Source organism: Diadema setosum, chromosome 2, assembly GCF_964275005.1.
Source record: "Diadema setosum chromosome 2, eeDiaSeto1, whole genome shotgun sequence".
NCBI classification, from domain to species: domain Eukaryota; kingdom Metazoa; phylum Echinodermata; class Echinoidea; order Diadematoida; family Diadematidae; genus Diadema; species Diadema setosum.
In genome coordinates, this window is record NC_092686.1 from 24,646,974 (window position 1) to 24,664,169 (window position 17,196).

Here is a 17,196-nt window from a genome sequence, read left to right on the forward strand (position 1 = left end):
TTGATTATTGAACAAATCTGCAAAGAGATTGTCCCTTCCATATGATTGCCATTGTGCCGCTATCCTGTAAGGAAGCAACTTGTGCACTTTCACATAAAAACATAACTATATGTTCAAATTTTGAGATGCTTAAAAAAATGTCAAAATATGCATAGCACACAGTAATGAAACTGCTCAGAAAAAAAGAAGAAATCAAAAATCGAGGCAATTGTATCAATGAGAGGAACTGTGACCCCAAATTCCCAAATATCCCTTGCCCATTCAGGTTATAGTAATTCACAGGCACATGGTCCTGGTAGTTTAGTCGAATGCGTATGCGGGCGCACTGCGCAAGTTTCCTATAGAGACCTATGCTATTGCTACGCTATTTTGCCTCCCCCCCCCTCGACGTTTCGCTTGATTATTCCGCAACGCGTGATGCTCTCGCCACGACATTTTATGACTTTTTTCTTTCAAGTATCGCGCAACTTTTGAGACCAAATTCGTCACTCCCGGGTATACCGTCTTGAAGCCACGCCCCTTTGAAAAAAATTCATCGACCCAAAAATTGCTCAAAAACATGATTTTGTGTACAAATCCAATGTAAATTGCGTTTTTGCAATGAATTCATATAAAAATCAATATTTTTACTTTCAATGGCTGATAATGATTTATTTTAGCAAGTCCCTCAAAAAACCCGGTGGGATTAGGGTTAAGGGGGATGACAGCTTTAGCAAACTTTTTTTGTGACGTCATACTAAGAAGCACATTATGCACGCACCCTAGCATTACTACAGACTGTGTGATGCACAAAGAAGACAACGAAGGCAACTTTACCTAGCAACACCTACGCGCTTTACTCTTGATGACAGCTCAACTTCGGCAATCTTCGTATCAATGCTAACGGTGATTGGTAGTATCATCAACAGCGCCCTCTTACCCACCGGGACTATGCGCCTTTAAATGGATAAATTTTATGTGACTGTGCTTTGTGTGAACACTTCCATTAGCCAAAAAACTACAGTGGTCAGCTGCCATAACATAAATGGTTCCTCCACAAACCTCTTCATATGATGCATTTTCAGTGACATAAAAGGGTATCATGGTCATGGGTTGTATATTATACACAGTATAAGAGATTTAGGAAAAGGCCAAATCTGTGCTGCAGTAGCCCTCATTTGCAAGTTCTCCAAACTTCTATCACATTCAGTCTGAATACATTTTTTGAAGAAAGGCGAGCATCCATCCAATCTCATGTCAAGCTACCACCACGCACAGCAACAGAAACATGGCTTGCCACATGTGCTGTTCTTTCCCTGGTCAGGTCCTATTTTGCTTGTGGGTGGACGCACTGCTCAGGAAATGACGGCGTACCACCACCAACATGCCCAGTCCTGTAGAGACCATATGAGAACAGTAATCAGAAGCTCGTCGTGCGGCTTGCTGAAGAGCGGGCAAAAAATGGGGGGATGGGCCTTGGTCCAGGAACTACTGGTCAAGGTAGTCCCCCACTGTGGTGTTGCTCAGCTGCGCGGCATCCATTGTTCTCATAGAGCTCCGCTTAGGCTTGTGGCTCCTTGACTGCATTAGATTCCTCCTTCTTGCTCAGGGCTGCCTGGTGTTTACTGTTGCACAAGTGCTGTTGGTGAAGCCAAATTGAACAAAGTGATGCAGCGACACTGTCAGAATTCTCTCTCTAAAAAAAAGTCAGTCTCTATATGTAGCTTATTCAGTATCACATGGCACACATTCACGCAAGATCAAAACCTTTGGCAGTGATGACTTGAACTACCTGGTAGATGTTAAATCCTAAAAATAAGTATTTATCCAATCCTTGACAGTCTACCCCTGTCAGCTTTTAAGGCATTTAAGGGTCCATTAGAGCACTGTCCTAAAGCGTACCATACTTGCTCCAGAGGGGCTCTTGAGTGCCCTCAAAGTGTACAGTACTGTACCATACCAAGACAAAAGTGGACCACTTCCCAAAGTGCTCCAAAGGCATATCATACCATGCCATACCATGCCATACCAGAGAGCACTCACAGCTGTTGGCATGAGAATATACTTAACGTGCAGTACAGCACAGTCCGAACGAAATTCCTGACACAACCTTAACACGTGACAAAAGAACAAAAACTCGCAACTCCAACCGGCGGGAAACATCATGATTGGCTGAACATTATCGCATCATCAAATAATAGTGCAGCTTGCGCTCCACCGACGCGGAACAATGGCGCGCCCTCGAGCATAACGTTCCCTTCCACTAGCACTATAAATAGGCACGCACTGCATCACTCGGTCTACTTTGCCAGGCGAAGGCTAGCAGATTTTGCTGCTGAAACGTATCAATTTTTTGTGTGTGTTTACCTCATTACGAGAGACAGAAGATTAGCATTATTTCCTCAAGGAGGTTTAAGAGATGAAGTTCCAACTGGCTGTAATTATTCAAACAGTTGTCACTATTCTATTGATGTACAAAAGAATTCCACAGGTGCATTTGTGCCTTTGGTGGCGGGGTTTGATGCCGCCGTCTTGCTGAGCAATCTGAAGATTCATTTTGAACGTTAACTTAATGTTGTTATATTTTGCTTGTTTATCTATTAAATGAAACGAAATCTCACTTAATGATAAAGCTCATGAAACAAAGGTCAATTCCATCAAGAAATATGTGCAAAAGTGTAAATCAGAGCTGTATCGTGTGAAAGTGTTTAAAACTGTACCCTCCCGGAAAGCCGGTTTTATCACTTTTCCACTTAATTCCTCCAAATAAAACTGATATGGAATAATCTTCGAGTATAATTCTATATTAATAGATATATCAGATGAGTGGCCGGACACGGCCAGTCGAGTAATTTTCATTTTCATTTCATCATTTTCTGTGCAATTTCTATTCGCGCATCCCCGTGTCTTTACCATCATAAAGACATATTTTCGTTAGAAAGTGGCTGATGGTTATGCAATGAGACACGAGTCAATTGTCTTCCTATCTGCGCGGCAGATCCAGTTTGCCACATGCTTCAAATACTTTCCAGTGGCGGCATCGAACGTGACTTCAAAGGAAATACGACAGTTGTGACTCCATTCTCTTGAACCTCCTTGATTTCCTTAAGAAATTCTGGTTACAATGAAACGTACAAATTCAGACTTCCAACATTATCTGCTCTATGTTTTTTATTGTTTATTGGTTCAGTTATAACAAAATTTCGATACGAGAGAAAACTGCCCATCCCAAGAACTTTGTTATAACTGGAGTCCACTGTACACCATAATACAAAGCATATTCTCCTTGTTAGGGACACCTGTGTGTAGCACAGGTGTGCGAGGTGAATGTGAATGTGGTGAATACAAAACGTAATCCCTGAGTTGGTCCCAAAATAGCTTGTGAGGTATGTTATCTGCACAAAGTGCTACAATGCCCTCACTCTGGCAAGGAATGGTATGGTACGATATGATGTAGTTTGGTTCCGTTCACTTCTTTTTGTCCTCAGACACAGCCTATGATTAAACATTTCTATGGATTGGCAAACATTTTCTTCAGCCTGGATAAATGCAATTCAACATCACTATCAAGGTGACTGTTGCAAAGAATGTAAATCATATTTACACAAAGTAAGGTGCTGTGAAATAAGCACATATTGAGTAAAACAGAGAGTTGCAATTTTAATTTTTTGTGTGTTTTCACTGACTAGTGATTTTGGTTGCAACCACATCTGCAAATTAGGAGAAATAATCTATCCCAGTGGTTTGAGAAATTAATGTCATGAATCATTTTCTGGGGTTTGGTTTATAAAACACAGGCCTACAACTTTTTATCCCATAAACCAGGGCTCGACACTAACTTTTTTGTTTGGTGGCCCGATGGGGCCACCAAAATCCTGAATTTCAAATTTTTGGTGGCCCGAGAGAAAAATTTGGTGGCCCCGAAAAAAAAAAACCATAAAAAAACATTAAAGTCCTGTTTTTTTTTGAATGAGTCAAATATCTAAGTTTTCCAGTCATATAGTAAGAATTGGAAGTTGGACATACATCTACTCATAAAATAACCTCAACAAACTCGCAACACTCACTTTCAGGCACTCATTCAGTCCTTTTCATCCATCCTTGAAACAAATATAACTGCTAATTTCCGGCACAAAAAGTTACGAATTAAATGACGTACTTTTCCCAAAATTTTGGTGGCCCGAGGCGGGCCACCAAATTTGCCCTTTTTTGGAAATTTGGTGGCCCGACTTTCAATTTTGGTGGCCCCGGGCCACCGGGCCACCGTTAGTGTCGAGCCCTGCATAAACATCATCTTCACCAAGTTATAGCAACACCAATCAAAACTGATAAGAAGTATTGAGTGCTATACTTGATTTCCTATAAAAAGACGGGAACTTTCTATGGCAAAATTTGTATGCAGATCTATTACATCATTACCATATCTACTTTGTATGGATGGTTTCTAATAGCAATTGCTTGTTTGTTTGTGTGTTTGTTGTTTTTTTTTTCGGGGGGGGGGGGGGGAAGAGAACATGAAACTTTAAATTCCCAAACTTTCTCTTTTATCTTTTTATTCATGGAATCTCCTGTATTGTGTGTGTCTGATATTATTTTATGAATGCCAATGTCAATGCTGTGTTTCATTGTACTAAAAGAGAGCAGGGGAGGGCAGAAGTACCTGTACAAACTGAGTCGGCGAGTTTATGTCTTCAATGCAGCATACGTCACACTTGTAGAACGCCCGCTCTCTCCCAGTTCGTCCAGGCTTGATGAACTTGGCAGCCTGTATTAAGGGCTCAAATCTGGGGTCATAACTTGGCTCATTACTCTCAGCATTGGATGGCAGATCCTGCGGCTGTATGACCCCAGCCTCGGTCAGCTTCTTCACCAGGACCATCTGGTGTTTCTTGCTCTTCATGTGCTGTTGATGAAGCGATATTCCAAGGAAAAATGTGCACTGACAATTTATTACATCAACTTGCAGACAAACAGTGGAACATTGTAAAAAGAGGTCAGACATCACAATAAAACCCTAGTTTAAAGGGATCGTATAGTTTTGGTTGAGACCTAATTTCAGATTTCTAACATTTTTTGGTGAGATAATAAGAAACCTCTTATGAAATATGAAAGAGCATGTAATTCTATGAGGAATTCAACGTTTCTTTGATGAAAATTGGTTTTGAAATGGCTGAGATATCCAAAACAGAGCGATTCTAATAAGTGTGGGACCCACACTTTTTTACGATCGCTTTGTTTTCCTTGTTTTTGGATGTTTCAGTAATGACAAACCCGATTTTCATCAAATAAACTTTGAATTCCTCTTAAAATGGTATGCTCTGTACTATTTTATAAGTGTTTTCTTGTTATCTCGCAAAAAATAAAAAGCCAAATTCTCATCTCCACTAATACTGTACCATCCCTTTAACAAGTATTATGTGACTTTCCAAGTCCAAACTCTTCATATTTCTTTATTTTTTTACCCCACTATAGTGCATAAACCTGATAAAACACAGTAATTGTTGTAGTTTTAAGGTCCAATGTTCCCTTCTGCCTAATGTATCTGAAGTAATCAGGTGACAGCATTGTATTCCCTTTATTGCAGGCACCTTTCCTTTTAATATAAAATGAAATCACTTTCTTATTAAATCTACATACCTGCCAACCCTGAGACTTAATAAATCTGAACAAACAAAGAAAAATTACTGAAAAATCTGAACTTTCATAAATTTCATATTCTTGACTATTAACAGATACTTTCAAACAAGGCAAGTGCCAAATTGCGTCTTGCCCATTCGCGTACAAGGAATTAATATTTTTTATAACTCCCGGAAGTTAATTGACCTGCTTATGACCTTTGACCTTGTGGTGACCTTCAACACCCCAGGGGACATTTACCATCCAAGTTTGGTCACAAACGGATGAGGGGATCAAAAGTAATGAGCTATAATCGAAATGCGCCATAAAAACTTAACATTGGGCCCTAAAAATTTGTTGACCCCTTTGTGTGACCTTAGACCTTGTGATGACCTTTAACTCCCCAAGGGACATCTACCGTCTAAGTTTGGTCACAAATGGATATAGGGGTCAAAAGTTATGAGCCACAATCAAAACGCGCCCTAAAAACATAACATTGGGCCCTAAAAGTTTGTTGACCCCTGTATGTGACCTTTGACCTTATGACGACCTTCACCTCCCCAAGGGACATCTTCCATCCAAGTTTGGTCACAAATGGACATAGGGATCAAAGTTATGAGCCACAATCAAAACGCGCCCTAAAAACATAACATTGGGCCCTAAAAGTTTGTTGACCCCTGTATGTGACCTTTGACCTTATGACGACCTTCACCTCCCCAAGGGACATCTTCCATCCAAGTTTGGTCACAAATGGACAAAGGGATCAAAAGTTATGAGCCATAAACGAAATGCGCCCTAAAAACTGAACATTGGGCCCTAAAAGTTTGTTGACCCGTCTGTGACCTTTGACCTTGTGGTAACCTTCAACTTCCCAAGAGACATCTACCATCACCCAAGTTTGATTGCCATTGTAGCAACATGTGCTGAGTTACATGTGATAAGAGAGTCTTGCAAGTAAACTTTAGCATATGACCTCAAACGACCTTTGACCTTATCATGTGACCTCTTACGGCACCATAACATGAAGGTTCCCCCAGAGCATCCATCACCCAAGTTTGATTGCCATTGTAGCAACATGTGTCGAGTTACGTGTGATAAGAGAGTCTTGCAAGTAAACTTTAACGTATGACCTCAAATGACCTTTGACCTTATTCTGTGACCTCCAACGGCACCATAACATGAAGGTACCCCCAGTGCATCTATGACCCAAGTTAGGTTGTAATCCAAGCAACTTATGTGAAGTTATTTGTCAAAAGAGAGTCTTGCACATACTCTTTAATATATGACCTCAAATGACCTTTGACATCATCACATGACCTCCGACAACACCATAACATGAAGATACCCCTAGTGCTTCTATCACCCAAGTGTGGCTGCCATTGCTGTAACAGTTGTCAAGTTATGCATCATAAGAGAGTCTTGCAGGTAAACTTTAACATTTGTGACGGACGACGGACGACAGACGGACGCCATTTGGATCCCTTAGTCTCGCCTTCACCTCCGGTGAGCGAGACAAAAATCAGAACACACTGAAATTAATGCATTTTCTTTCACTGAAAAATCTGAATATTCAGATTAAAACTGATCAGTTGGCAGGTATGAATTTAGGTATCAATAATGTTATTAACAGAACCCATAAAACCATCAACAATGAAATGCAGAATACCACCTGACAAGGTTCAGTTTGAGTTAACATGAGTGTGGATCTGATCATACCATAGAGCAAGATATTTTTTCGTGGCATTAAATTTTCATGAATTGGGAGCTGACAGCCTTTTTGTGGCATGAAACTTTTGCGAACTGCAACCGGCATTCAATGCATATACAGCCTGCAGCATAGACAAGAAATTTTGCATGCATTTTACTTTTGCAAATCTTGGCTCTCACAAAATTTGCAAAATAAAAACGCTCCCAAAGTTCTTGTTTTACAAGTGAATGAAAAGCATGACACATCATCAGCTAGAAACAAGTTAAGCTGATTCAACGATATGTAACAGACCATATAGTTGATTTCAACTGTAAGTCTATGGCAGTCTGTGTGATAAGGAAATTTAAAATCGATTTTATCTTTTGATAAAACGGGGCCCTGATCTTATCATGACCTAACCTGGTAAATAAATCAACATACATACATATCAAAAAGGCTTTCTTGATCTTGTTTTCTTTTGAGGGGCATACCCTTATGCGATACTTAGGTCAGCAATTATCTCAAAGCTTCCATGCTTTTGGTTTCTTTTTCTACACATTTATAAGAGGTCAATGCCAGCTGGTTGACTCTTTTTTGCTAATAATCATAGCAAAAGGAAAGTACCTGCTTGTACTGTGTGGGAGAATTGATGTCCTCAATGTTGCATACATCACACTTGTAGAATGTCTTCTCCCGCCCAGTGGGCCCAAATTTCACAATCTTGGCTGCCTCCAGCTCTGCTGGGCTGCATTGAAACTGGGTGGAATCGGCCATTGTGGTGCTGTCTGCCTGTGCCTGTGGCAGAAATTTGATGGGCTGTGGCAAATTCAGCTGTTTCAGTCTCCTCTGATGCTTTTTCCCTGCAATGAAACCAGATTCCAAGATACCAGCACAGAACATTCACATGTCGTATTATTCATACAATAAATCAATCTTAATCATTTTTACTTTTTTGAGTGCTTTTGAGTCACATGACTGTACACTGCAATACAGCACATGCAAGGGAACTTTGATTTAACTTGAGTTGGAAGATCACGGATCTACAAGAAAAAAAAAACCACCAACAAAATAAACAAACACACATGCACACACACGCACCCACACCCCAAAAACTTACAAAACCTTCATCATACCAGTACCAGTTATACCATAACAAAAATAGGTTCTGTCCTTTCCTGGGGGAAAAAAAAAAAAATGTATGTACCCATGGTATGTTCGAGGACAGTAATAAGAAGCGGCAGAGACAAGTTTTACATCTATGTGGATTTTGAACTGGAGAATTAGATAAGCAGAAGCACCATGCAGATCAAGTTATAAAATAGGGTGTGATTTTAGACTTTGACTATAGTCATTACCAGATAAGTCAGCACTGCACAAATACACATGGCACTCCTGGAGCAGAGTCAATTAAAGTTCACCTCATGCATCCTGATGGTTGTGAGATTATGCAAAATATCAGACTCTGATGGGATTTACATTCTCTTTTGATTAGTGATGCATGACCTCATGAGCCAATCAGATCATGTCTATTCATTTTTGTATGATCTTATACCGACGTAAAGCAACCTTGATTCAAGTTGTCACGATGACAGGAGGTATCAAAAACATGGCCAGACGGACAAACTAAAATAGTAACGTCTAATACACTGTAGTACGGCGAAGGTATTCAAAAGAGGACCTGCATATTGGGGCTACACACTAAAAGAGAAACACACTTACAACAGGCCCGTTTATGAGGGACCACTTTTAAAAAGCATTCTGGTCTCTTTTACAGTACATTTGTGATAAGGTAACGTTACACAGAGGTAAAATCGGAAGCCCCAGTGACCTTGTCGTAATGTGGATTCCCTGTGGTGCCATTTCTCACAAAACATACCCTCAATGTGACCATCCAACAGTCCCTGAGATGTCGTCTTGATGTTGCAGATGTCACAGACGTAGAGTTTTGGGGGAGGGTGTGGGGCTGCTTCTGCACTGCCTTCAGACTCTTTCTGGCTGGCTGCGTCATCACCAGCGCCCCCACCAGCTGACTGCTCCTGGCCTTTTTGCTTTTTAGTGGGTGGTTCATCGCCATCTTCCCCTGTCTCAGGTGCGGCTTCTGAGTCACCTTTTTTGGCATCACCTAATGCAGATGGTTTATACAATCAAATTTGACACATGAGATAGAAACAATCACCACTGTTACATTCTGCTACGATGCAGGGAAAAGAAAACAAGATACAGAGACAATTAGAATGAACCAGATATGTAGAAAAAGTTGTGTAGTGTAGACCGAGATAGATAGATAGGTAGATAGATAGATAGATATATAGATAGATAGATTGATTGAATGATTGATTAATTGATTGATTGATTGATTGGGGGGGGGGGGATTTGTGAAATTTGAATGTGTGTTAGGGAGGTAATGCTAATATAAATGTCAGTAATGTAAACAGCAGTTCTTCAGATGTGTCCACAGTATACCCTGCTAGCAAACCTTATGTGTAACACGAAAATTCACAGCTTTGTCAAGTTTTTTATTTTTCACTCATCTCTAGTTGTTTTTGTAACACTGCACACATGAAATACATCCTTTCATCACTTGCACTTTCCCTAAACTCGAAGAATGCAAGTTTCATGCAGATGAACCAAACCATCTGATGAACTGCTGTGAAGTCATGTAAACCCAAACTGGTGACTAATAGCAGTCTGTAGAAAGAGATTACATTTTTTTTTTTTTTAAATGTGATAGCCATCAGAGGAAATCTAAGTGATAGAAGCATAATATACACGCAAACACTTGGTAAAAAGTAAGGCGGAGATACATCAGAGCAATTTGCCACATAAAGCAAATGTTAATGAGGGCAGCTAAAACCTTTGAAAGAAAAAAAAAAAAACTTCTACAATATTCAAGTGCATTGTAGTCTCTCAAAATGTACAATGGCCAGACTTTACTGCAATATCAAACTGGATGCTGTCATGCAAAGTGCCTGGGAAGGATGAATCATGGTTCCAAATCAACATGTCTATCTCAACAAAGTAATAACAAGCAAACTGAGAACTCAACATACCTCCATCAAGATTTCTTTTGTGTCTCGCTCCACCATAGTGTTTCTCAATCTGGTCCACACAAGTAAAAGACACATTGCATAGCTTGCAATGCATGTCCTCCCCATGCAAATCGTACTTGCTTTCAAGTTCTGGGGGTAAAAAACAAAAATCCAGTGCAGAAAGAGAAAGAAGCATGCCTGTTAACAGTTCTACTACTTGTTCTGCATTACATGAAAGCCTATAGACATAAAATGTAGCATTGCACATAAATACATAACTAATAAATCTTCAGTTTACTTATACATCTCTGATTCCCCCCAACTTAAAATAAAATAAAATAAATAAATAGATAAATAAACAAATGAATAAATGAATAAATAAAGAGATAAATATATATACATCTATATGCAAATCGTACTTGCTTTCAAGTTCTAGATACCCTGCTAGCACACATTACACATGAAAAATCACAGGTCTGTCTATTTTTTGTCACTCATCTCTTGTTTTTGTAACACTTCATACATGAAATACATCCTTTCATCGCTTGCACTTTCCCTAAACTCGAAGAATGCAAGTTTCATGCAGATGAACCAAACCATCTGATGATAATAAATACCTTTCTTCTTTTGTACATGTATATATGACACTATAGTGTCATGTATACATACAATAATGTACATACATACATTTTGTACATACATTTAAAAATAGATAATAAATAAACTTTTACACTGTATACATGGAGTAATGTGCCGGGAAATGATGGGATTGTGGACTGCAAGCACGCCATTCACAATACACAAAGGGTGTTTTTTTTTTTTCCTTTTTGAGATTTTCATCCAAATCATATGCATGTCATAACTACAATAAGCGTCAAACCACTGGATGCCTGTATGTTGACTGAATTGTAATGCATTATTTCTCATATAACTCATTTAAAAAAAGCAAACAAACAAACTTGATGGAAAGCAATGGGCACATTCTGAGTCCATCCTATTTTCTACGGGAAAAGGTATGGTGATTATAAATACCTTTCTTTTGTTCAAGCTCCTTCAACTTTCTGAGATGCTGCTTTCCAGAGTAGTGGCTCTCTGCTGTAACTGAAGAATTGGTTTTCACGTTGCAGATGTTGCATACTTTGAATTCTCCAAAGGACTTGGCAGACCTTTCTGGCCCAACCAGCTTGCCTTCAAAATTGTACCCCACAGTGATCTCGGAGGAATTCTTTGTAGTACTTCCTTGATAGGCTCCTCGGTAAGGCCTGGAGGACCATGTGTTCCATGTACCCCGCCCTCTGTCCGTCCTGCCACGGGTACCAGCACTGTCCGTCCTGCCACGGGTACCAGCACTGTCCGTCCTGCCACGGGTACCAGCACTGGTCGTCCATCCTGCCCGCTGGTAGGCACTGCCGCGTGAACCCCGTCCCCGTTGCTGCTGCAGATTTCCCCTCCCTCTGTTGTTGCTCCATTCATGGGACGTTCCCTGGCTCCAGCCTGTATTTTGTGCTCTCCCTCCCCTGCCCCACCCCTGACTGTACATACCTCGCCCTCTCCCTCTCTGGTTCTGGCCATGGCCGAAGCCTGTCTGTCCCGGGTTCCCTTCCTGGGCCTGGTAATTGTAGTAATTGTTTTGGCCAAAAGTGCCTTGATACTGATTGTGGTATGGCTGCTGATCAGAGTATGACTGTGTCCTGTCTAACTGACTGCCACTTGTGTTTTGTCCATATGTTGCCCCAAATGATGAGTTTTGCTGGTGTGCAATACCCCAACCTGGTGCTGCATTGAACATCTGAGCTCCATTATTACCGTTGCCAGGAGCTGAAGCAACGTTATATTGACCGACAGCTGCACTAGCTTGCACAGTACTAGCTGACTGACTGGAATTTGTCGCCACATCCCCAGATGAGCTTGGACTGGAATGAGCAGCAATTGTTTCGTTGAGGATTGTTTGAGCAGTGTTGTACAACTGAGCAATCAGGTCAGGTGGTAACTGATACAGAGCTGCCTGCTGCGTTTCCGTTGATGCTGGGGCCGGGGTCATTGTCTTGTCCTTGTCCTCTGCCATGATGAAACTGTGGAATGCTACCTGTGATATTGAAAAGGTAAAGGACATCCTGGAATGTTTGATTGGCCTTCAAAAAATGAAGAGAATGCCTGAAGATAACCTTGTGGATTAGACCCATACACACATGTTAAAAATTGCCCAATTTCCCACATAACTAACGATAAGCCAGCCTTGTGTTTACGTAATACTTCATCACGACATCAGCTTCCTGCTCCGCGACTTCTTGAGAAGAGCAAACCTCAATTGCATGCAGCTTGAACTCCCAAGTTTGTTGACTCTGTTTGCCAAAAGAAAAAAAAAAATCTTCAAAAATTCATTAAAATTCCTGGATCACTACAATGTATCAAAATTCAATCATCTGTTCCTTGTGTCACCACCAGTTAAAACTCCAGTGAGAGTATTCAGGTGAAGTACCAAGTACCAAGTAAATTTACCAACTTTTGCTGTCAGTGCAAGTTTTATCCAAATGTGTTCTCAACTTTTTAGTTATTTTGCAAACAGACCATTGCAGACAGACAAACAAACCAATCAATGCCGGCAAAAACACAACCTCCTTGGCAGAGGTAAGAATACATCAACAAACCCATCGCACAACAATTAACATGTACTGTCACACACATGATACACTCGGTAATTGAGGACATGAATGCAATTCATCAATGAAATAAATGTGAAAGGCCAGCAATGCCAATAAATGGCGATTGCCTATGGGCATGGCATGCATGTCATGATCACTTGTTACTGTCACGTCAGTGTCACTCTCCAAAAAAGTTAGATATCTAACGTTCGAGCATGGTAAAATTAATTAAAATTTACTCCTATACCTAATATTAAAGTTTAAGTAAAATAGTAAAATAGAGGAGAGGGTTAGGGTCTAACAGCTACAGTTAGGTGACTTTGGTCTAGACCTATGTGATGTATGTAAGACTATTAAAAAGAGGAATGAACTTCAATGGAAGAAGACGAAGAACAGCTGGTCTAACATGAATTCTAACATATTATGATTTAGTCTTTAGAGGGTTGTGACCGCTGACACATCTAGATAAAATTTGCAGCTCCAATTAAAAGAAGAAAAAACCGCCGTACCGCGCCGCGCCATGACTATGCCGTGGCGTTTCACCAGATGTCAAAACATGCCTCCAATTAATCCCCACATACTCAAAATCGTGTATGGTTCATCACGTAATGACTAACGTGCAATTCGCGATTTACTAAACTTGACTGGATCTACGATTAAAGGCTTAAACGAGGTAAATAACACGCTACCGATAGAAAAAATAACACAGATACTGTGTATTTATGATGTTCTGTATCTCCTTGTCTCATAAGCTCACCCAATCTATCGCTAGAGTGCGGATCCTCTTGCTTTGCTGGTAGAGAGGTCTTTGCCTGCCTGTGCACTGTTGCCTTTTGCTGGCCGAGCTAGCTCGAGCTAGCTGCATGACCATGCATGCGCAGATGTTTTTTGCACACTAGCCACTTCTGGCACCTAGTGGCACGCACGCAACTGGGGCTGCTTGTGAGCGAGCATGGACATACGTTGTGGGTCCATCGAGCGAGTCAAGTCGCTGTCAAACCCCATTTCGTTTGCGTTGTTGTTGTGGTTGTTATTTTTGGCTTTTGTTGTTTTTGATGTTGTCATCTCGTCGTCGTCGTCGTTGTTGTTATTTAGACGTTGTTGCTTTTCTTGACGTTAAATGCGCTTTGAATGTCTTCGTTTTTATTTAAGATTGGACTATAGGCCTATGCCAAATCAAATGTTATGGAATTTACCTCAAATGAAAAAGTGCATGGATTCAGTGAGTGCAGAAATCGTATATAAACTGAATGGACAATCTGTTCAAGAGTTATCAATTTTCAAAGTTTTGAACTCTTTAAGTTTTGATTGAATCCATTATGCCGTTATTGTTACATGCCTAGATATAAGATGTAAGAGGACCAGAAAAAAAAAAACCAACTATGATGTCACATATCGACAGAAGGGCAACGATATGGTAAATCATAAAGAATACTTAACATGCTTTTTTATTTTTATGGCAAAGTGAAAGAGCTCTTGAATTGTCTCACCTCGATCATTCAGAATACAATAGAAATAATATTCCACACAAAAATGAGATTATGACTTTCTCTTTATGTTGTTAATAACAAAAAGGGGAAGCTTCCCAACAAATCATACAAGAATTTTGGTTCAGTAATTGCAAAAACGATTATTGAACATGTTGAAACACTCAGCAAAGTCTCAGGAAAATCGCGTCTGGATTTTGGTTCCGACTCCGAAGTTAGGAGTGTAACGTTTTATGTGCCGCTCCTCCACAGCGAACACAGCAAGAAGTTGTGTGTCATATAGGCCTAATGTAAGAATTAAGCACAAACAGGATTGCAGGCACATTTTTCTTCTTTTTCTTTCTTTTTTTTCTTCTTTTTTTTTTTTTACTATGACATTCAACATTTAAGCTGTAGTTCATCCAAAGGAGGCAAAGAGAAGATTACTTACAACATATAAAATCAACAATACCGAATTTGATAAAAATAGATTCTGATTTGTCCAAGGTGCAGTAGTTTTGTTTTATATCTCGGTTGATGAAACCTCGTTTCTGAGTCAGAGGTGCCGTCAATAATTTTCGCTATATAGCCATCTCTAGTGGTTTTTCAAGATGTGCGTATAAGTCTAACGTACGCCGATGTATCAATAATTTAATATTTACCATTTGCAGATGAAACAGAAATCCAGATTTAGTACTTCAAAATAGTTGTACAACGTGAGTTAGGGATAGAAACAACCAATGTTAAAAAAAAAAATTAATCAGTATAACCATTGCTATTATTGTTATAGATACACAAAATTCAAACAACATGCAGCTATAATAAAATTGTTTTTAATATATAAACCGTCTGTAAACTGTTATGCTTTTTCGAGAAAAATAGCTAATAGTAATAGTGATATCTTCTAATATTTTAGGCTATATTGCGAAATTTTATGTGATACTATGTTTTATGAAATAACTGACCTATGCTAGCTCAAGTATGATAACTCAAACATTTTCTTAAATCACTGCTCTCAATGGTAAACAATACCTTTAATTGCGTATTGTGAAATTATACCTTATACCTACAAAGTAATCTCGCTGACCAGTGGCGCTTCGACTTTATTTTCAATGCTTCATTTATTTAGCATAAATATCTTGAAATTAAGTGGGATATTGATTCTGTATAACAAATATCAACTGCTTTTAGCTTTCGTGTAATGGTTTAAACCATTTGCCCTCGATGCACACTTTTGGTAAGATATTCAATTGTTTCTATCAGAAGAGTAAGTAAAGTATAAAGTAGTATTCATGGAAACGGGCGGGGGGGGGGGGGGTTGTGTTTTCAAATTTAAAGGGGGAATAGAAGGGGGATTGGGCCCCCTCCTACACGAGAGAATTTTTGCTTATTCAGAAGTGAAATTTCAGAGGTATAGTGCACACCTACAGTAAGATATTCAGTTATTGTTCCATCAAAAGAGTAGGTAAAATATAAAGTAGTATTCATGGGGAAACAGGCAGGGGATGTGATAGGAGGGGGCTACCGCCATAGACAGCTGATATCAGTTAACTATACTGGCACTGTATTGGTATTTTACATTTTCAACATCTGAACCCTTAAGTCGATATTTTGCGAGCGAGCGAAGTAAGAGAACCCTTAAGAAAATTATGTAGGCCTACAACTGTATATGAGTAGGCCCTTTACAAATCCTAAAAGATAGAATATTAAGCTGTGTTTACCTCTATATAGGCGCTGTATAGGCGGGCGTTCGATCTTGCACGTCATGCAGTATGCCGAAACTATTACAATCATATTTCTTCTTCTTCCTCCATTTTTTCAAATTTCAGTGAGGGGGATGCACTACAGGCCACCCCCCCCTCTTCCAAGAAAGGAAGGGGGGGGGGGGGAAGGTGCACCCCCATAATATAGGAACCCTCGGATTTACAAGTTAAGGATTTCTGACTTTTTTTTAAAATAGTATTTTATATATTTCTTCAACTTCTTTAATATTTCTTGTTTGTGTTTGTGTGTGTGTGTGTGTGTGTGTGAGAGTGTGTGTGTGTGTGTGTGTGTGTGTGTGTGTGTTCAAACAGAATGTAATGGGTAGGGATGGGAAGGGAAGGATCGAGGCAATATTAATGTATGAGCGGGTGGGCGTTTTTTTCTGTGGGGGGGGGGGGGATTCCTAGTAGTATTTGGTTAGGAAGGGTAGTTAGGTTTTTGGGAATGGGTTATTATTATTACATGGAATTATTTTAGATGTTTTCATCGGTAATTGCCGATTTATTTGTTATATTGAAACATGGAAATGTATATTTCGGGTCTTTTATAGGGCAATTACCCCCTGGGCAACCACCCCGGACCCTTCCCCTGACCCTAACTCTAATCCTAATCCTGAACCTAATCCTGATCCTAACCCAAACTCTATACCCTAAACCTAACCCTAACCCTAATCTTTACTCTAACCTTTTTTAACCAGTATTTAGCCAAGGGGTAATTGCCCTTATAAGGAATAATTTCAGTTATCTTTTAAGGAATTATTCTTGTATGTTTGAGCAGAAGGCCTAGTACCGAAATTTGATTGCAAGTAAATAACATAACATTTGAAAAAAAAAATGGAGGGGGGGGGGAGAGTTCCCCTACCCTGTTTCGCGGCCCCCTGGTGGTGACACCTTGGTTAGGTGGTGGTGGTGGCGGTGGTGGTGATGGTGTTGGGGGGAGGGGAGGGCGAGGAGAAGTGCCCATTCAATTCAAGCGTTACATACGAACGCCGTGGCGGTCGAAGCGCGCGCCAG

At 40.0% G+C, this 17,196-nt stretch overlaps 1 protein-coding gene across 1 annotated transcript; it reads right to left on the reverse strand.

Moving 5' to 3' along the window:
• Positions 1–7: 7 nt before the first annotated feature.
• On the reverse strand, positions 8–12,376 carry LOC140243448 (uncharacterized). Its single transcript, XM_072323128.1, has 6 exons — positions 11,344–12,376; positions 10,333–10,461; positions 9,159–9,404; positions 7,907–8,142; positions 4,640–4,882; positions 8–1,618 (listed from the first exon to the last, which is right to left on the reverse strand). Exons 1-6 carry the CDS (start codon positions 12,374–12,376, stop codon positions 1,541–1,543), a joined length of 1,965 nt encoding a protein of 654 aa, XP_072179229.1. The 3' UTR covers positions 8–1,540.
• Between the last annotated feature and the right edge of the window lie 4,820 nt (positions 12,377–17,196).